Below are 21,274 nucleotides of genomic sequence, written 5' to 3'. Positions count from 1 at the left end.
TGATCAGAACAGAGTTCCCAAAAGTAATACTGCCTGATTTTACGAAGTTTATCTTCTTGATATACTTTATATGATTTTGGAATATTTTGTAGATTGCCCTCCATGGGACTAATTCTAAACAAATGGAACACAGTCCTGATTTTCTGCGATAAGTAGCTGAATATAAAAGAAATCCAAATTCTCAGTGGTAAAGTGTGCTATCACTGTTTGAAATTATAAGTAAGAGCACCAAGCATTCTGCAAGAATACAACATAAAAAGAAATAAATGCTTATAGTAGTAATGGAGATGTTGGCTGGAGTATCTACATTGATAATAGCAGGTAAATAAAAGAATTAATAATAGGTGCACAAGTACTAAAGTTTAGACCTATCTATGGATTATCTACATCACCTACCACTGTAGCCTGTATGCCATTAAGTAAATTGGAAATCAATAAAGTTGAAATACACATTTCTGGAGTTTAAAATACACTTTTTAAAACATTGGCTATTCATATCAGCAGCAAACACACTGGAAATTAACCTGGATACCTCTATAAAACATATTGTCCACATGCAACCTTGTTTAAAAAAAACAGCATTTATGCCACTGTTGCAGATGTAAACCATGAATATGTATGATGCTGGAAGCAACTGCTATTGCTAACACTGCAAAACACTTCCTGTTATAATCTTGTTTTCACACAAAACTTTCTGAAATATGCACTTCTGAGTGGAAATTTTCTATGCTTTTTGTCTTTTAGTGAATGTATTTTATTTGGAAGGTTTATGGAAAATCCCCTCAGCCATTCTAAGTTACTGTAAACTGTGGGGCAGGGTGAACAACTTTCCCCACTGAAAAAAAAAGTTAATCACACCTTTTTACAAAAAATGAAAACCAAGAGGCTACAGTAACCACTGCAGAAAGCTTTATAAATTGAAACAGTATCGTCAGTTTTGCTTATTTTAAAAGAATGATTTTGATTTTAGAAAGTTAAGAGCATTTGAAAGTTGTGTGTTGGGCAGGTGGGGTCTCTCTCTTTGGTTAAGTAAGAAGGTTAATAAAGTTAATTGCAACCCAAGGATGCATAACTTGTAAAGTGCATACTTACCAAAACTATTATGAGATGCATATCCTGCCCCATCTTGTCCCCTTGCTGTCCCTCCCATGTAGTGTTTTTAAACTGTCTATGCAAGTTTAAAGCAACTAAAACCAAAGCAACTTAACCCAATTTGTGGAAGGCAACAAAGGAGCTGGGGGGCTAGTCAGGGGATTTAGGCTGCCTTAAGGATGTTTTTAAATGTATGCATTTATAAGCATATACACATGTGCAGTTATTAAAGGAAATACAAAGTAGACTGCAATATTAACAACTCTAGTCGTTCTTACCGGTTAAGTATTTTGGTTTTCCCAGGAGACTCCCTGACTTTGGGTACCCTTCTCCTGGGCTCTCAGGCAGCTGCCTCTATCTCTCATTTTTATGATCAGGCAGTAGCTTGCTCAGTCCCCTAAAGGAGCCTCATGCCATGGATTTATAGAAAGGCTATGGAGAGAGCAGCCACAGAGTAGGAAAAAGCCATGGACTAGGAGGAAGCAGTGATTATAGACTGGAGTGAATCACTGCAACTCAGCAAATGCAGCCAGGTGCAGCGCACTGGGTGCATTAGAGAGAAAGGGGGCAGTTCACTATGGAACAGGAGACAGAGTATAACAGGGCCACAGTTAGTGAGGGGAAGACAGTGAAAAGGCAACTCTCTCTGAAACAACAAGGGGGAGCTTTAAGGTGGACATTGTTAATCAGGCCGGGATTTGGCCATGACAGTCTGGAACCTTGGGTAAAGGAGGATAAAAGCTCACAAGATCTTTAATTCAGCCCAAGCACTTGATACATAGGATGTTGACATCTCATTGGATTATAGGATTTTAAAAGTGTTTTGTTTTTTTTAAACATGTAAAAAATTTGACCCATTCCACTGTGTTTTTCACAAATAACAGTTTCCACAGAAGAGAAGTCTAGGTGCAACAGGGACAACAAATTACCATCTTTTACTCCCACAACTTTCTTTTTGTGCAAAGAAAAAAAGTCACAGTATCAATTATGGAGATAGCTGGGAGGAGATGCTCTGAATACTGGTGTATTTCTCTGTTGTTTAGATAAACAAGGAAATGAATATTGATCAAATATTCACATTACGGGTTTAAGTCATTTGCACAAAGACTCCAGATTTCTGGACCTTCAGTCTCAACAGGTATGTCAACTGGCCCCTGTTAAGAGTCTACAAGCGTGTATTCTATTAATGTTGTTAGCTGGCCTTTGCTGATTTTCTTCAGCTAAGGATAGGAACTTCTTAAAGAGTACCCATCACACAAATCAGTAGTATAATTTACTGAGGAGAAATCAACTTACGGCCGACTTGATCAAACATTACTGAGAACAGGAAGTCTCTAGGTGTCATGTAATATTCTCCTTCATATTCCAAGGATGCAAACTTCAGAAAGCGCTGCTTTCGAATAGACAGTTTTTCTGCCATCTCCTCATTAGCGACATCTTCCTTCTAGAAATGGGAGGAAAAAAACAATGTAACAAAAATATGATTAGGCTTTAGACCCTTATCCTAATCAGAAGGCAGCCTACTATCCTCAGTATATTGAGGTCAAGACACCACTGTAAGAGGGACGGTTGTAATTAAGATAGTTATTCTAGTTTAACCTTAAAAAGGGATAGGTTTATGCACAGTTCAAAATGTTTTTTGAATCATTGTTAAAATTTGTTGTCTAGCTATGGAACAACTACCATGACATATTAGGAACAGTGATTTTTCCAGTTTAGGTGTGGGCTTGGGTTTTAGACAACAGAAGCAGAGGCAGTATTGTCCACACAAAAAATCATTCCCCCCAAATCATGAGATTTTAAAAATAAATTGTGTTATTTTTATTTGCCTTCTGGGTTTTGAGCCTTTAGGGTTCATGTTTCCAAGCTCCTCTCCATAACCATGAGGTTGAAACTTCCTATTTTTTGTAATCAGAGCTGAGATCCTAACATAATCACCTGACTCCATGAACTGTGACTTTAAGAAAAACACCAAATTTAGAGAAACTTATGATAAAATCATAAGCTTCGGCAATACTGCAGAAACAGCAACAGAAAGTGATGTCAGGTGCAGAGAGAATCTGGACGGAGTGAAAACAAGAAATAGGCATAATATTTCACCATTTCGGAGAGAATAACTGAGCACTGGGAAAATATGAGTTTCTTAGAATGAACATGACATATGTATTTGACTCATGCTGCGGAACAATTCTCCAACACCCATGTCACTCTTCAGAATTTGTATACAAAGCCATTACACTTTAGTAACACTAACAACTATGAACAATGATGGAAAAACAAGGAAATCTAAATTAGACAAACTCAGAGTACCAAGACCCCATTTGTAAGCTATTATAAATAATTATAGTTATTATAGCTGAGTCCAAACTATATGAGATGCTGTAAGGACTTACAGGAAGATATAGTTTGTGCCCAAAAGGTTTTACAATCTGAAAATGCAAATAAATAAATGAAGGATAAATGAAAAGGATATATAAGCAAAATATAAGCAAAACACTAGAGCAGGGGTAGGCAACCTATGGCACGTGTGCAAAAGGCAGCATGCAAGCTGATTTTCAGTGGCACTCACACTGCCTGGGTCCTGGCCACTGGACCGAGGGGCTCTGCATTTTAATTTAATTTTAAATGAAGTTTCTTAAACATTTAAAAAACCTTATTTAACTTTACATACAACAATAGTTTAGTTGTATATTATAGACTTATAGAAAGAGACCTTCTAAAAACGTTAAAATGTATTACTGACACGTGAAACCTTAAATTAGGGTGAATAAATGAAGACTCGGCACACCACTTCTGAAAGGTTGCCGATCCCTGCACTAGAGCTAGTTGAAACACTTCCCATGGAAGTTTTCTATTGGAAAAAGCTGGTATCTCAAAATCTAAATGTTTCAAGGAAACATGTCAATTTAAATGAAATTTGAGGTTAAAGTAAAAAATTCAAAATCAAAATGGAGTATTTTGTTTCTACTTTCTTCTTTTCACTTATACTGACTTTTTGTTGAAATTTTTAATTCTATACTATGTTTAAATAAGCTTGTTTCAATGTTTCTGAATCGAAATATTTCAGATTTTGTCCCATGAAATATTTTGACTTTTTGTACCAGTTCATGAAGAACATTTTTTGAAATACTAGAATTTCCCATAGGACGGAAATTCCATTTTCTGACTTGCTATAGTGATGACTAGACCTATCTTGATAGGCGCTGCAGCTACGCTCCGAACTGCATGACTTAAATCAAGCAGTTCCATTAAAGTGAAGTACATGGGTAAATGCTATGTTGGATGATATGTGCTTTTGTTTATATTATATTATTAGTTAATTTCACTTTTATCCCTGTACTGTCATTGGGTTTCCCTTGCTTACTTGGGTCTTTCGAACAACAATAAGGAAATGAAACAAATTTTAAAATTAGGAAACTGTTACTAGAAAAATAAAACCTGGCAGCAGAGGGACAGGTGTGGCACCTGAAGCCATTTTAAACTAATTTTTAAATTGATCAGATTTCAAGTAGAAAGCGTTTCTTTAACCTTTATCTTGCACATTAGAAGAAAGGTGGATGTGGAAGATGCAAACAGCACTTTTGTTCTTCTACTAATCAGATTCACAATTCCGAAAAATACTATTTTAAAACAACTCTAATGTAGTAAGTCTCAGTTCCTTTTAATCACCTCTGTTTAAAAGTTCTGGGATTGGTTACTACTGAATTGTCTTTTTACAAGTTTCAACAAATGCCGCTTCAGATATCAAGTGAATAATTCATATTTGTGAGCTGTTAAAATTCAGCACTCTTATTAGAATTATCTCATAATAACATCAACAGTTTGTGCCCTAAAGCAAACTTCAAAATAGATTGCTCTATAGTACTGTTTTAATTGAAATTATGGAAAGATTTTTTTTTTTGCATAAACTTATTACGTGGTGCTTGTGGAAGAAGATTAAGAGTTAATCCTATTATACAACTGTCCATGTCAATTGGATTTTCAAGCTCCTAAAATACTAGAATACTTGTTTTAACACTGGCCAAAGCATGGCTTATTAGTGATATTAAAACTGTTGAACTTCAACAGTTGAAAATTTTAAATTTAAATAAAACAGCTGTACATTTGTGTATCTACACACACACAAACACACAGGGAATAGAATTTATTACCATCAAAACTGTCAATACATATTATTACTGTAATTTCACTGGTTCAGTTTCTTGTCATGGATAACTTCTTTTGTTTACAAAACTATTTTGGAAACAAATGTTTTTTTTCCTTTTGGTAAGAAAAAAGCTGAAGACATTTATCAAAACACTAAGAAGTCAACATTTGCATAAATGAAATATATTGGTCTTGCCAACTTTTGCAATTTTATTGTCAACCTTGCAACCTTTTGTGTTTTTCTTAAACCCTCCACTCCTGGAGTCATGTCATCACATAAGAATCTCAAATTTCATTAAAAGAAAGTTTCTAGGCCTTATGGATATAGGAAGTAAATCCTGAAAACGGGATATCCCAACGCCTTACGTAAGCGGCTACTACCAACATGCACTTGGTAAACATCCTTGGTGCTGTTGCAAGGCTGAACAGGAGGACCGCAAACTGGTAGTGGTCTGGTCCCACCATGAACTGTAGGAAGCATCTGTGACCTTGAAAGATGGCTATGTGGAAATAGGGTCCTTAAAGTCAAGGGTGGCATACTAGTCTCCCGCATCCAGGGAGGGAAGGTGGATGTCAGGGAGACCATGTGGAACTTCCATTTCTTTAGGTACTTGTTGAGGTCTCGCAGGTCCCTATCTGGCTTATGCGCATGCGCCATATGCCCGGAGTCTGAGCTTTTAAAAACAGTAATGTGTGTTGGTCCATGTATGTGCCTTTGTACTGCCTTATAGTTTCAATGGAGGCAATAAGTGGCAGGGCAGACTGACCATTCTTTCAGTTCTGTCTCCACCACAAATCAAACAGGTCTGCAGCAGAAGGGAAGGAGGGCAGGATTGGAATACTGATAGGGACCACATATCTTGAAGAACCTCCAGTTACAGGTAAGTAAACTCCTCTTCTTCTTCGTGTGATGATCTCAATTATATTCCACTGAGGTGATTGACAAGCAGTGCCTCGTTAGGAGGAGGGTGCGAGGAAGATGATGGAACTGTGGAGCAGAGGTCAGCTGCACTAAATGAGGCATCTATCTCAGAGTCTTACAAGAGGGCATAACAGGAGGAAAAGGCGTGTACCAAACTCCATGTGACCACCCTACATATGTCTGTGAGCAGCAGGTGGTGGAGCGCAGCTGTAGTAGATGCCTGCATTCGTGGAGTGGGCTTGGACCCCAATGGGTGGAGACAGATCCAACAAACAATAGCAGAATATAATGCACCTCAAAATCCATTTAGAAATCCTCTGAGTGGAAATGATCCGGCCCTTAATCCTCTCCACTATAGCAACAAATAGTCTAGAAGACTTCCTGAATAGCTTTGTCCTGTGCAGGTAGACGGCGAGGGCCCTTCAGACATCGAGGGAGTGATGTCATTGTTCCTTTGCTGAGGCATGTGGCTTAGGGAAGAACTGTATGGGTTGGCTGAGGTGAAAACGGGAAACTACCTTCAGCAGAAACCTGGGATGTAAGCACAGGGAAACTTTGTCTTTATGGAACATGGTGAAAGGGGGGGTCCTGCCATCATGGCCCCCCCCCAATTTGCCTACCCTCTTTGCAGAGGTGATGGCTATCAGGAAGGTGAACTTCATCGAGAGAAAAGAAAGGGAGCAGGAGGCCAGAGGTTCGAAGGGTAACTTCATCAGTGCCATGAGGACAAGGTTGAGGGTTGGATGGAAGGCCCTGATCATACAAAGCCCTTCCAGAATCTGACAGTTAATGAGTGAGTGAAAACTGAGTGCCCCTCCACAGGATGGGAAAAGCACTAATGGCTGCTATGTGCACCTTGATGGAGCAGAGAGCGAGTCCTGACACTTTCAGGGACAGGAGGTAGTCCAAGAGGAGAAGGATGCCAACGGCCTCAGGAGCCATACTCTTCCGTTGGGCCCAGAAGGTGAAATGTTTCCTCTTGACCTGGTAGGACCACCTTGTGATTCTGTTCCTGCTACTTGAGGGGATGTCTCATACTGCCAGTGAATACTTCTGTGCTAGTGAAGATGCCCATCCAAAAACCAGGCTCTCAAGTGAAGCGTCTGCAGATTGGGGTGTCTGATCTTGCCATTGTGCTGAGTAAGCAGTTCCAGGAAAAAGTCAGTAGCCTGAGTTGTGGATAACTTGACACGCGAAGAAGAGGAGGAAAACAGAACTGGCAAGGCCAGAACGTGGTGATCAGAATGACCATCACCTCCTCCCACCGAATCTTGTGGAGAATATGGGGCAGGAGTGGGTAGGAGAGAGAAGGCATAATTGATTCAGCCCAACCAGTCAAGGATCAGGGTGTCGTGTTAGGAGTGGGCTCCAAGTCTGCTCCTGGAATAGTACAGGATGCGTCTGGCATTGGTGTGGGAGGCAAAGAGATCCCTGGTCCGAGTATCCCAGCGGTCAAAAATATCCATGATCATTGAGTCATGGAGCTCCCACTCATGGTCAGTCACAAAGTTCCTGCTGAGAGTATCTGCAGTCATATTCTGAGTCCCTGGGAGATAGGCCACTGACAACAGGATACTGTATATGATGCACCATTTCCACACAAAGTGCTGGCCATTTCGGGTCTCCCTTGTTTGAGTAGTAAATGGTAGTGGTGTTATCCAACATGATAAGAATATGGCGGGAGTGGCTGGGTAGGAGGAATGTGCAACATGCTCTCCTTACTGCCTGAAGTTCTAGGGTATTAATGAGCATCCTGGATTCCCAAGCAGTCCAAGCCCTGTGCATCATGTGGGAGCCCCATCCATCAAGAGATGCATCTGTAATCATCATTATATTAGGGGAGAATGTAAGTAAAGAAATCCCAGAGCAAACCTGATTCAGGTTTGTCCACCACCAAAGGGAGAAGAGGACCTCGTTGGGAAGAGTCAGAATGATGTCCATGGAATGGAGTGTGGGAGAATGGACGTTCTGTAAACACAGTTGTAGATAGCAGAAATGAAGATGAGCATGCCGCCTTGGGGCCAAGGAGGGAAAGGCAAGTTCTGGCCGGAACAGAGAGGTTGGAAGTCATTGAACTAATTAGTTCCAGCAGGATCTGGAACCTGTCCTCTGGTATGTAGGCATGCACAGAGACTGCATCAATGTGTGCTAGGATGAATTTCAGGGACTGAATTGGGTCCAAAGTCGATTTTTTGATGTTCACACTGACCCCCACGGAGGAGAGGAATAGAAGCAGCTGGGATGTTGATACTCAAGCTTCTCGTCTGGACTGCGCTGCCAGTAGACAATTGTTGAGATAAGGGAAGACAAGGATTCCTTGATGCTGGAGGTGGGCTGCCACCATGGAGAAAACCTTGGTGAAGATGTAGGAAGCAGTGAGTCCGAATGACAGGACTTTGTATTAGAAGTTTTGAGTGCTCATCGTAAAACTCAAGAATAGTCTGTGGGTTGGGTGGACAGCTATTTGAAAGTAAGCATCTTGCATACTGAGAGCCGTAAACACATGCCTCTTTCTAGTGAGGGTATGATGGCTGCAAGTGTGACCATATGAAACTTAGGCTTGCGTACAAATCGGTTGAGATGACTGATCTAGGATTGGGCTCCATCCTCCTTTTTTCTTGGGTACCAGGAAGTAGATGGAGTTGAACCCTGTGCCCTGAAAGGTCATGGGAATGGACTCTATTGCCCCTCCCTGCAGGAGGTAGTCCACCTCTAGGGCAAATATACTGTTGGGAGAGTGGTCCCTGAGGTGCGATTGGGAAGGGTGGATGTGGATGAGGTAGCGTTGTGAACTTGATCAGATAGCCATGTCGGATGACATCCAGGACCCACTCGTCCATTGTTATCACACTTCATGTCAGCAGAAAGAGCCCTAGATGGCCCTTGAAGGGGGTGGGTGGCTGGTAAGAGTGATGGAGTGCAAGGGGGCTGACAGCGCTTTAGATGCACTCAGAAATATCACTTATGTGAACACTGAGTGTGCTTTGTGGAGGACTGCGCTAACGGACCAGGAAAACCAGGCAGCTGAGTTTTTTGATGCTTCTTGGGAGGCTCATAAGGTCACTGGTGAAAAAACAGAGTCACTCTGTATTACTGTGCAGGATGTGGATGATAAAACTTTTGCTTGGGCACTGGTGTATAAATATCCAGAGATCGCAGAGTGACTCTAGATTCTTTGAGCGAGTGCAGGGAATCATCAGTTTTCTGATTGAAGAGGTAAGATTCATCGAAGAGGAGGTCCTCAATTGTGTTCTGCACCTCCCTATGGAAACCAGAAGGAATGTAATCAGGATTTCCTCCTCATGATGATCCCCATCACCATAGTACAGGAAGATGTGTCTGCTGGATCTACTGCAGCCTGGAACATCGTCCTGACAACCAATTTACCTTCCTCCAGAATAGCCTGGAAGCGAGCATGGTACTGTTGAGGCAATTTGTCTGCAAAGTCTGCTAACTGGCGGATAATTCAAAAAGTCATATTTAGCTAGCAATGACAGGTAGTTAGAGATGAGGAACTGAAGGCTGACTGAAGAAAAGACCTTGCGACCTAGAAGGTTTAACCCAGGGAACAACCACCTTTGGCACGCAGCCCCTTGGTGAGTCAGGCCGGTCTGTTTACAGGCAGCATCTACAAGTTCAGCTGATCGCAACAACCGAATAAACCGGCCTGGCCCGCCAGGGGGCTTACCTTGGCAGGCCGCGTGTCAAAGGCTGCCAACCCTTGGTCTAACTTCTTACTTTCCTTGTTGGTTGGACTGGAATGCTTTTGAGGCTGCAACAGATAAATCTGGAATAAGCTACAAGTTTAAGTAAAAACAGCCTCTAATTTTAAGACATTGTCTCACCTTAAGCCTTTTTGGGACTGGACACTCATGTCTGCTATTTTAGACAAAGCATTTGGCATCCTATCATTTGCACTATACTGTTTATGACTGTTATTTACTTGGTACTCAGGAAAGGGATACAGTACAGCTGTAATTTTAAATAAACAAACAGCATAGCATCACCCTAGCACTACACAATCTAGCATTCATTAGGAGTTCAGGTCTTGCTATAGAGTTTAATTTCACAACCTTTTGGATCAGAGGCTAGAAAATTTGTGACTGAGCCACACCACCACAAAAAATAGAGTAATATGACTTTCCAGGCCTGAGCCTGTTCTCTTACAGTTTGAAAAAATAATCATTCAGAAGAACAGCCATCACCACTGCAGTTTTAGCTAAATTTAAAAGATGCCTTTCTCAGTTCAGTGGACTTATAAATACCCAAACGCCAATTTAAGCATACAGATTTAACAGTGGGGAGTGGTAGTGGTGGATCGACAGTAAGATGTTGTAACAGAATTACAGACAGATTCTGCTCTCAGTTGAAGACAATGGTTTCTCTGGATTTAGACCAATAGCATCCAGCCATACGCCAGTTTATCAATTTTCTTTCATTACAAAATAGAATAATTTTAAAAAAAAGTTTTCACTGATTCCACAGTATTTTTGTTCATTAGCTGTATGTAGAAGTGCTGGAACCTACATTTTTTCATGCCATATAATATGCTTACTATTTTATCTCCTGCAATTCTGTTGTAATCATATTTGGTTGGAAATATAAAAGGTCAAAGCTCACAGCTCCTTTCAATGTTTAATGTAGTTTATTCTAACAATAAAGTCCCACCTACTCGCACAGATATCAGGACCGTGTTGCTTTCTATATAAGGTATCAAAGGTCTTTCTACAGGAAAGTTTCATTTTCTTAACAGTAACAAACATAACCTTATCTAACTGCTCATTAAAAAATTAATTAAATGCCAAAACAATATGGTACATGCCATTGTCTCTTTTACTCTTCCTATTAAAGTACAAAACAACATAAATGTAAAAAATGCAGACATCAACTTTGAATGTCTCACTTTATAAGCGTTTTTGCTGGCCAGAAAATGAACCATAGGACTGGAAAGGACCTTGAGAGGTCACCTAGTCCAGTCCCTTGCACTCATGGCAGGACTAAGTATTATCCAGACCATCCCTGACAGGCATTTTGTCTAATCTCTTTGGGTGAAACTCTGCTGAATACAAAGGCAGAATCTTTCTGCTCCAGCAGAAGTTTCCAGACACTTTCAAGAGGTAGTCCCAAGTAAAATGTGTTATAGAAGTGTCATCTAAGTGGGATAAAGTCATTAACTGCAGCAAAATTCACATCTAAAATAAACTGTCAGACTTTTCTAGGAAGGCATGGATGGAAACAACACTCTTGGCCAGAACTTCTACCCAGACATTCAGGAGCAGCATGAGGTTTTGTAAGACCCCTAAATTGTAAACCTGTGTCCCAAATGGTGGCCACCATCCCCTAAATTACACCAACCATTCTAACACTCACCCATCTATTGGTTGCTTTTCTCAACCTACCATTGTTATTTGAGACTAGTCCCCAGAAAGCTTCACTGAGCTAGCCTTTACCCAAAGTCTAATCACCAACATTTGACGTAAGGGTGATGTAATTTTTATACAATTTAAAACTTTAGTTGCTATTAGCAAAAAACCAAATACACACACTTGGAGAAAAACCTCTCTTTGTTAAGGATTCAACACCTCCCCCAGTTCAATTAAGGTTTGAAAGCATTCCTAGTACATTTTCCTGAGTCATCCAAGTAGCCTTTCAACCAAAAAAGGGTGGTAAGACTTAACATTTCTGACATTGCTAAGGAAAAAAAGCAGCAGCAAAACATTTTAATTGAAAAACATCGATGACATCAACAACAATAAAAATACTCCACAGCTTTCAAGTGTTTATACATCATAAATAAGCAAAAAGGGAAACAATCCATTTCCCCCCCTCTTTGTAGATCATCAAAATAGGATTAAATAATGACAAATATACTAAAGGGAACATTCTTGTATTTATAAGTACATAAAAGTGACAACTTAAAAAAATAGAGTTTAGGTATTAAAAACACCTATGAATAAACACAGCAGCAAAAACTAATAACAAATAGGATATAAAATTCATATTTACTCAAAAGACTAACAGTAACAAAGAGCTATTACTATTTTTAAAAATGCTCTTGTAAGCATAATAAAAATGACTGTTAGATCAATTTGGGCTTATTTTTGGCTTTAATTGGTCCACATAAGAAGAAATTAAACTACAAAGAACCACAGAACCACCTCAGAGTTACGAACGCCAGAGTTATAAATTGACCAGTCAACCACACATCTCATTTGGAACTGGAAGTATGCAATCAGACCAAAAATGAAAATAATAAGAATAATAAAAAAAAACCCCAAACACTTTACAGTACAGTACTATGTTAAACACAAACTACTAAAAAAAAGGGAAATTTAAAAATAGATTTGACAAGGTAAGGAATCGGTTTCTGTGCTTGTTTTATTTAAATTAAGATGGTTAAAAGCAGCATTCTTCTTCTGCATAGTAAAGTTTCAAAGCTGTATTAAGTCAATGTTCAGTTGTAAACTTTTGAATAAACTAGAACGCTTTGTTCAGAGTTACGAACGATCTCCATTCCCGAAGTGTTTGTAACTCTGGGGTTCTACTGAATGTTAAGGTTAAGGCTCTGTCTGAAATTCCTTAGCTTGTTCTATTGTGCTTAGATACAGCAGTGGCTTCAAACAGTGGATGTTCCCACACATACCATATGCACTACAATACCAAGGCACAACTGAATGAATGAAGGATGGAGTTTCATTCTTAACTCTGAATTTAGTTGCTTTTGTAGTTTTAAGTCAGACTTTGAATGTTAATTTGAGAATTTTAATGGTATAACTACAATAGTTAATAACTACATTTTGACTTGAATGAGGTCAGAACCACGCTCTAATGATGCAAGCGTTTCCCCTACTGTTGACATGGCAGTGGATCAGCTGTTAGGGAGCTATTGGACACTGTGAGCATTATTTCAGAAGCTATGGTTTGCTGCTTGCATTGAGAAATGCTTTAGGGCAGCAATTTCTCCATTAATGTTCTTTCCTCTTCTAGTTAGTTTGAAATTTGTGCATTAAAACTGCTTAACTTCATGAATTTTATTTGGAAAGCTAGTGAAGAATACATGAATTTTCTTTTGTATTTTGGATTGTATCAGCAACCTGGTTCCCAGGTGGCTGAACAGGACGCAAAGTACTATTATTTTTGTTAATTTTCTTTCTGTATGGAAGATTGTGATAAATTAGGGATTCTATCTTTGTCACTTCTGAATTTTGGATGATTTTATAAAATCGTCTCAAGAAATTACAGTCTCAAGGAAAGCCCTCATGTGAATCCCCCATGAGTTGGCTGGGTTGTGCCATGTCTCTGCCAGGCCAGGTATGACAGCACTCAACTATAATCTGTTCAAAGTAAAACACAGTGGACCAATAGGTTTATTCTATCTGGGAGAAGACACTTCCTCCTCTTGTCAGAAGGGAGGAAGATTTGCGAGAAATGGAAAGTTACCAAAAATCAGACCAAAGGAAGCAGGTGACCCCAGGAGGAGTCTATAAAGGGACTCATACAGGGGAAATGAGAGCCATTCTGCACCAGATTAAGATGAGGGATAGAGGCTCCTGTAGGGGCAGGGTAGGCCAGTGCGGCAGAGAACCTTGCCTGTCTGCTTGACAGAACACAGATGGATCCCCTTCCAAAGGAAGGGTGACATAGTGAGGGACATATTGGATTTAAGATTATGATCTGTTAAGTAAAGAGTATAAAGTGATAGACTGAACAAAACATGTTTGTGTTGACTGCTTCACAACTACTGCATGCCCATGAGGTAGTTAAATTGTAAACCAGAAGCTTCACACCTTTGGGAGTGGAATTGTGGGAGAGGGGTATATTCAAGTACTGAAGAGTCTGAAGGGTCAGTGTGGTGCCCAGTTAGGTGGCTGGATAGCAGGTTCCAACACTCACAAGGGGGATGCCAGATAGAATGTCTGCTCCCTGGGAATGTGCCTAGAGACCCTGAGATTGGGGCAGTGGCTGGACTCCATTCAAGCTTCAGGAGCCTAAAACACCTCAGGGAATCCAGAGCACAGAAGCTTGGATTCCCCTCACAGCTAGGAAGGGACATGTGCTAGGACCTGTGACACCTGTTCTAATTATATATATTATTTTGTAAAGAAAAACCAGTTTTGCATCTTTTTGAAAAGTTATTTTGAAATAATACATGTCTAGTAAGTGCAATGGAAAAAATGAGCTAAAAGCAAGAGTTAACATGACAGTATGGCTAACAGAGTACAAATAGCATACCAGGGAGGACTTAAATATGTGCACAACATGTGCATACAGAGAGTAGAATATTTTAGTCCAAGCTATTTTTAAAGTAAACTTACTGTGTTTCCTCCCTTGCATCTATTGTTAGTTTTTCCCTTTCTTCTCTATATTTAATTCCCTTGCACACCGTGCAGTGTCTTGGTGTGTTATCACCTTTTTCTATGCATTTTCCCCTCAGTCCAGTTATTCTGTGATGTTCAATAATACACATTTTTCAATCTATTTTCTCTCCAAGTACATTATTCCTTCTTCACTCTGTTCCCTTCCACACTGGGTTCACATCTGTCCTCTCTCCAGCTTTTCTTCCTCTTTTCCAGCTTGGTCTCCTTTTCTTCCTTTCCTTATCAGTTCACCCTTCTAAACACCCTCTCTCCTCACTTGCTCATCTTTCCCTCTATCCTCAACCCCTCACTGAGGGAAAGCTCTGAGTCCTCTTTTCCTTTCCCTCCCCTTTGGATACAATGAGAGGGCCATAAGCTGTTTTCTTCCTCCCCTCACACACAATGAGGAAATGTTACTCCCACATGGATGTCAGCAGATTTGGCAGGGTATACTGATTGCTCCATTAACTGTGACTGTTTTAGGCATCAGTAAATAAGTCTGTGCGCAGTTTAAACCTCACTAGGGCCAACAGGCTGCCTTGTAGCACTGAGGATGGATCCATGACGTCATGCTTAATCCATCCCCGGATTTAGTAAATCATCTTCACCTCAGATTTCTGAGTCTGATGAAAACTATGCAGTTCACTTGTCACTATTGTACATCAAATTTAACCAAATCCAATTTGAAATTATCAAGATATGGAAGCCTTAAAGTCTAGATTTAAAACTGAAAACTTAATTTATCTTCAATCTGTGCTGCAAGTTTTGGCACATTTAGTGTATGAATGCACAGAATGAGAAATTAAAGCCTGAAGTCTCTAGGCTTAAAAAATTAAAACTTCACAGATGACAAAGGTTTCAGACAAGAAATACAAAGGATACACATACGTGAGTTACTAAATGTATTTTATAAGATACTAATATTAAAGTAAATAACAGGGTGGATAAAAAAATTAAAAATCAGATTTTTTATTTATCTTCAATTTTTGTATTTAAATTAAATATGGGTTTATTTTTAAAATAAACATATTTAAAATTAAATGTGAAACAACCACCTATGTTAAGGCCTAAAATTGTTATAATCTATAAAATAATTTAAATTAAATTTAAAAAGTAACATTAAGCAGTATATGTTTGTGGCCAAGTTTTAAATAAAGTCATATCATTGAACTGATGGGAGTCACTGGCTAAGCACGTGGAACCAGAGTTTGTTGAAGGAGTAAACCACTATTGACAGCAGTAGCCTCTTCTGCAGGTACAGAGATAATATTTTTAATCAGCTAGTTCAGTTTAATGGCTAGTTCATTCAAAATTAAGAAACCAACTGTAGTTGAAAAAGCAAAAAAGCTTGTTTTCCTCTTCCAGTCTATGGATAAAAACCTATGTGAGAGGATGAGATCTACTAGTTCTAAAATCTTGGAGGACATGGTAACCAGAAACAATCAGTTCAATAAAACTTGACACAAATCACAAGTAAAACATTAATCATCTAATAAATAAGAAATGCGTCATATCAATGTTTTGTGCTTGCTGATTTAAGTCAGGATTAAAATCAGCGAGTAATATCACTGATTTAAATCAGTCCATCCTGCTAAAAATATATACGCTAAAAAAGGAAAAGCTCATGCTTTCACAATAAAGAATCTGAGCTACATATTATATAGACTCATTCAAATATACCAAGATATCAAAACCAATACCAAATCAAAGGGAGCAGATCACAAGCAAAATGTTCTTTTGAAGTGAATTAGCCCATATGATTTCATTGCCATATTATATTTCTCTGGTTTGATCTAAGAGATAAAATTGCAAGCCTGGGCAGTGACCAACCAGAAAAAAATAAAATTTATTTCCATTTGAAAAAGTTACAGCTATAAAGATTACTATGTCTAACAATTTGAAATTAAAAACATTACTATTGAACTGCCATAAACTTGTGAGTTCAAAATATTAAAGCCCTAACAAATTACAAAAATGAAATCAATAGAATATTGAAAGACTTTTCACTGAAAGCCCATTCTGTACCCGATAATCCTATCAATGGAAGTCTACAACCAACCAAACACTGTTAAGATTGAGATGGCATAGTATCCAAAGACTCTTAGCATTGCTGGATATAGCTACTTCAAAATGGCAGGGGGAAGATTAAATGGACCAGTTCCTATTAAAGAAAAAACAGATAGTCACTATCCTCTCCTTTTTCAAATCTTTACACAAAAGACATATCTGCTGTGATGACTAAGTTTGAGGCAGCAGTTGGCTAATTATGTATTTATATCTTTGTGTCTAAAAATACCTCTATAAAATATGTATATATTTTGATTGTAAACCTCTCTCTCACTCTTTGCATTTCATTGGCTTGAATTTCATTGGTCTTTGACTGTAAACACTTTGGTGCAAAGAGTAGGACTTCCCTTGTGTTTATACTGTGCCTAGAACAATGAGACCTCAATCCTGATTTGGGGCTTTTGGGTACCACTATAATGTAAGTAACAATAAGGGCAATAGTACACATCAGTAAGTCCTAGTTCAAAACTTTTAATTTCTGCAGTTCAAATCCAGTGATCTTTGCTTTTGATTAGATCATTCTTAGAGTGACCAGGCAGCAAATGTGAAAAATCAGGACGGGGGTAATAGGCACCTATATAAAAAAGCCCCGACTATCGGGACTCTCTATATAAAATCAGGACGTAAGGTCACCCTGATCCTTCCTGAAATATAAACTGAAGACAAAGTAGGAAGCAAAAAATAAATCTAAAGAAAATATAATAAAGGCAGGCAGGGTCCACAAGTTCTAACAAGACACACAACCAACTCATTTAAAAATCATACATTTACACTTCAACTTGCAAGTTATCACACTGCACTACTTATACATTATGCTACTTCAATAGTACATTGCTTGCACTCCCTTTTTTAGAAGTACTAAATATATACAGAACAGAGAAGAGTCATATAAACACCTCAAAGGCAACATACACATGAAATAGATGTTTTGAGTTGTCTCAGAAAGCTTGACAGTCTCTATTAAAATAACCAATCTGTTGATAAGTAGAAAATGTATTGTATCTACTTCATGTAAATTGTATTCAGATTTAGATCCCTGCATGTTAATATGAGAAATGATATTATTTTCTTCATAGCACTTATTTTTATACTAGTACAGTAATATCTATCTATAGCGATGAATATACCCAAGAACCGAACTACAGGCATGAAAGCAATACAGGAACCTGAAAAACTGAACAAATATTTTTTGAAGAAAACTTTTTCTTCCTCATGACTTGCAGTTGACATACTAGGTCAGATTCTCAGTCATACTGACTTTACACTTGGGAGCAGCTGGGGGGAAAAGTGGTTGTAATCCTGGGACTGCTTGTGCTTGAGGCTCTGTGCCACATGATAATTTGCCACTGTTGGAAGAATCTTCATCTGCCCCTTTATGGTAGCTTTCCATCTGCTTTGTGCAGCTGAGGTAGTGCAGAAAAAGCTGGGCCTGAAAATCTGGCCCCCTATGTTCAGATTTGTATAATAGTCTGTCAGCCATGTCACAACTCAGTTTGACTACATGCTCTTCAGGGCAGGGGCTGAGTCTTCCTTCAGAAAGTGCACATTGCCTTTTGGGCACTTCTGCAATCTAAAGAAGGTCATTTGCATAGTGTTATACATTTACATAGTGTTTTACAGCTTTAAAAGCTTTTACTGTCAATATTGAATCTTGCTCTCATGGAAGTCAAAGAAAAAATTCTAACTGACGTCAGTGAGGCAGCCTTATGACAGACAGATTATTGATGAGACCCAGACAGGAAAGAACCATAGAAGCAGAGAGAGACACAAGGTGGATGAAGTAATATCTTTCATTGGACCAACTTCTGCTGGTGAGAGAAACAAGCTACACAGAGCTCTTGCTCAGGTCTGGGAAAGGTACTTGGGCCTTGTGTACACTACACAATTTTGTCAACAAAACAGTGGAGGTGTACACGCAGAAATGCTCCTCCCACTGATGTAACTCGCCTGCTATGCTAACATAATAAAACCACCTCAATGAGAAGTGTAGCGCTTATGGCAGTGTTGTCGGGCGATGCAGTGGTTCCTTACATTGGCTGTGGGGCAGCCGGCCTCCCATCAGGGAGCTACCAGCAGAGTTGAAAAACCAGGCTCTCAGTTTCTCACACTGCCCCTCTTAGGTCGCTAGACATGCTCTTGGTGACGATGCACACCACTGACCCAAGGAGGGTAGTGTGGACATCAGCCACCGCAGTAATTAATTTGGTGGATGTAAGTCCAGGTAACGTAGGTAGACTTATCTTTGTAGTGAAGACATAGCCTTAGAGAGTCACAGCTAAATACAAAGTAGAACAGATAGTTTAGCATAGATAGCTAGCCATTCCAGAAGCAGTACATTTCAAGGAGGAATCTGAGGGAGAAGATAGGGTACCTGATGGAAAGAAAACAGGAGACTGGTCTAAGAACAGAGATCCTAATGAATGCACATCCAAAGCCAGGACTGGGAGAAGATGGTAAAGGGGCTAGGATTCAAAGGAGTAAAGAGAGAAGGCATGGGATTAGGAGACAATGAAAGCAGAGTTAAAGATAGGGATGACCAGGTAAGGATAAAGAATGTGAAATTGTTGAAATAAGAGACAAGAAACCAGTGAAGAGTTTCAGAGTAGAGGGTGGGGGTTGCAAGAACAAATTTGTTATAAACATTTTTAATGAGATGGTGCCTAAAGGCCAGTGGTGAGAAGAGGAGAGGCCAGAGATAAGAAAGCTACCATAATGAAGGTGGGTGCTAATTAGAGCATGGTAAATGATGTCAGCACTGTTCACAGTGAGACAAGAGTAGATTACAATCATATTAAAAGAGGAAAAAGTGACAATTTTCAACAGAAAGATCTTGGGAAAGGGTTTTTTTTTTTTTAACAAACCTTTAAAAATAATAATTCAGTAACTCAGTAAACCTTATGTATATTTATTTTTTCAAAAGCTCTGTAAACCACATATTCACCACATCAATAACATTTCTGAAGAGCCATTATACATGGATGACATTTTACAATCTACATACTTCGAGGGAAGCATTCTGAAGGAAACTGCTGGCTTGCCCTCAAACAAGCCATCATTTGCATATTTTCAAAACACTTATCAGAATACTTGTCATTTATAAGCACTATAGCTAACATGTCTGCACATCCAAAATGTTTTAAACAGTGACTGAATACACAGTGCCTTTCAGAAAGGTACAAGTAGAAACAGTCTTAGATTTCTATATCAGCTCACACCAATATGCAGTGTACCAAATATAATTAGACATTAAAATGCATATCCTTTAATCTGTCAATTTTTAGCCTACATACTTTGCACTTGCTCTGACAGGGATTTATTATTCAGCACAATGGTGGGATTCCATTACGAGAACTACATTTTGTTTTTCAGTTGTAGTGCAGACTGACACACACTGTCTGCTGACCAAATATAACTACATGGACTTCAGAACCTATAGACTCTGGGACAGACGCTTCTCTAATCTGACTAGGCAGCACCCCAAATGCAGAGAATCTTTTCATTTTCTTTGCACTGTGAGAATTAATTTATGTACTAGTTCTATGAATGGGATTTCATGCAATTCAAACTGAAGAAAATAGGAAGTAATATTTTTGTAGGGCTCTAAAAGGCTATTGTCACACTCAAAGAGATTGAAAAATAAGATGATACAAATCTTAAATGAATATGTCATGTACCTTATCTGGTTTTCTGTTTGTCTCTAAAAAGAAGCACTTATTTACAACTGACAAGCAACACGGTGGTTTAAATTCAAGAGGAGCTTGTTCTGAACCCACCCACATTTCAGGAGCTTCTTCCTGAAACCTCTCACATGAAAACCCAGGTGGCTCCAAAATGCTGTTGAAACTCTGGGCTGAGCTTTGTTGGCTGGTGCTCAACTTCTTGTGAAAGTTGAGCCTGAGCTTACTCACCTCAGAGGCAGACAAATTCCTGGTATGCTCAACGCACTATGGAAGGCAGATCTTAGGACCCCAGTTCTTTATGGTCCCAAAATTCAGTTGCAACATTAGCCACAAGATCTAGACCTCAATGTTCAAGGCTCTTGCCTTAGTTCAGACGTGTATTTGGCAATGCCACAATTATTTATGGTAGGTGACAGTGATGCTGGGGGTGCAGTTTGAAGTAGTAGTAACAAAAAACAAATACACAGTTTCCATCATTTGCACTCACACTATAAAAACTGTTCCAGCACCCCTGGTAGGTGACTATAGTGTCTTTGTAGTGAAAAGTGATCTTAGAAGTGATCTGCACTCACAGAAAAGGAGCTGAAAGGGTGACAATTAAAGAGAAATCTTCTCTGAAGACAACATATCTTTCATGGCAGTTATATAGATGTTTGCTGCAAATTATTTCATTTGAAATACAAAATTCAATTACTTTTATTTTAAGTAGTACAATATGCCCACACGTGGCGGGTGCGATTTTCAAATAATGTTAATCCACTAAGAACATGTAAAGATTAATATCTAAAATGTGACAGCTAGCACATTGCTGAGACGTCAAGGACACATTACTACTGCATAATATTTTCTTCTGTTTTAGAAGACAAAAATAGCATTTCCCTTCATGACATAGTGTACTAATACAGGACCTTGCGCTGATTAAAAAGGGACATCCTATCAAATAATTTTCAATTTTTTTTATATGCTCCTCTAGGAAGCTTGAATATTTGTATCTACCCCTGCACAGCAAA

At 39.0% G+C, this 21,274-nt stretch overlaps 1 protein-coding gene across 4 annotated transcripts in view; it reads right to left on the bottom strand.

Annotated features, from left to right (window-relative positions):
• Positions 1–21,274, bottom strand: part of MICU2 (mitochondrial calcium uptake 2) — a 266,388-nt gene that overhangs the window by 112,623 nt on the left and 132,491 nt on the right. For 2 of the 4 annotated variants that reach the window (XM_050937278.1, XM_050937279.1), the window contains exons 2-3: positions 3,486–3,521; positions 2,389–2,536 (exon numbers count right to left, since the gene is read on the bottom strand). In XM_050937278.1, coding sequence (XP_050793235.1) covers positions 2,389–2,536; positions 3,486–3,521 — 184 coding nt within the window. The remainder of the gene's footprint in view (positions 1–2,388; positions 2,537–3,485; positions 3,522–21,274) is intronic. The other 2 variants (XM_050937276.1, XM_050937277.1) reach the window with 1 other exon arrangement.

The sequence above is a fragment of the Gopherus flavomarginatus genome, chromosome 1 (assembly GCF_025201925.1).
Source record: "Gopherus flavomarginatus isolate rGopFla2 chromosome 1, rGopFla2.mat.asm, whole genome shotgun sequence".
Lineage (NCBI taxonomy): Eukaryota > Metazoa > Chordata > Testudines > Testudinidae > Gopherus > Gopherus flavomarginatus.
Note: the sequence above shows the minus strand (reverse complement) of the source record. Positions and strands in the feature narration are given on the sequence as shown.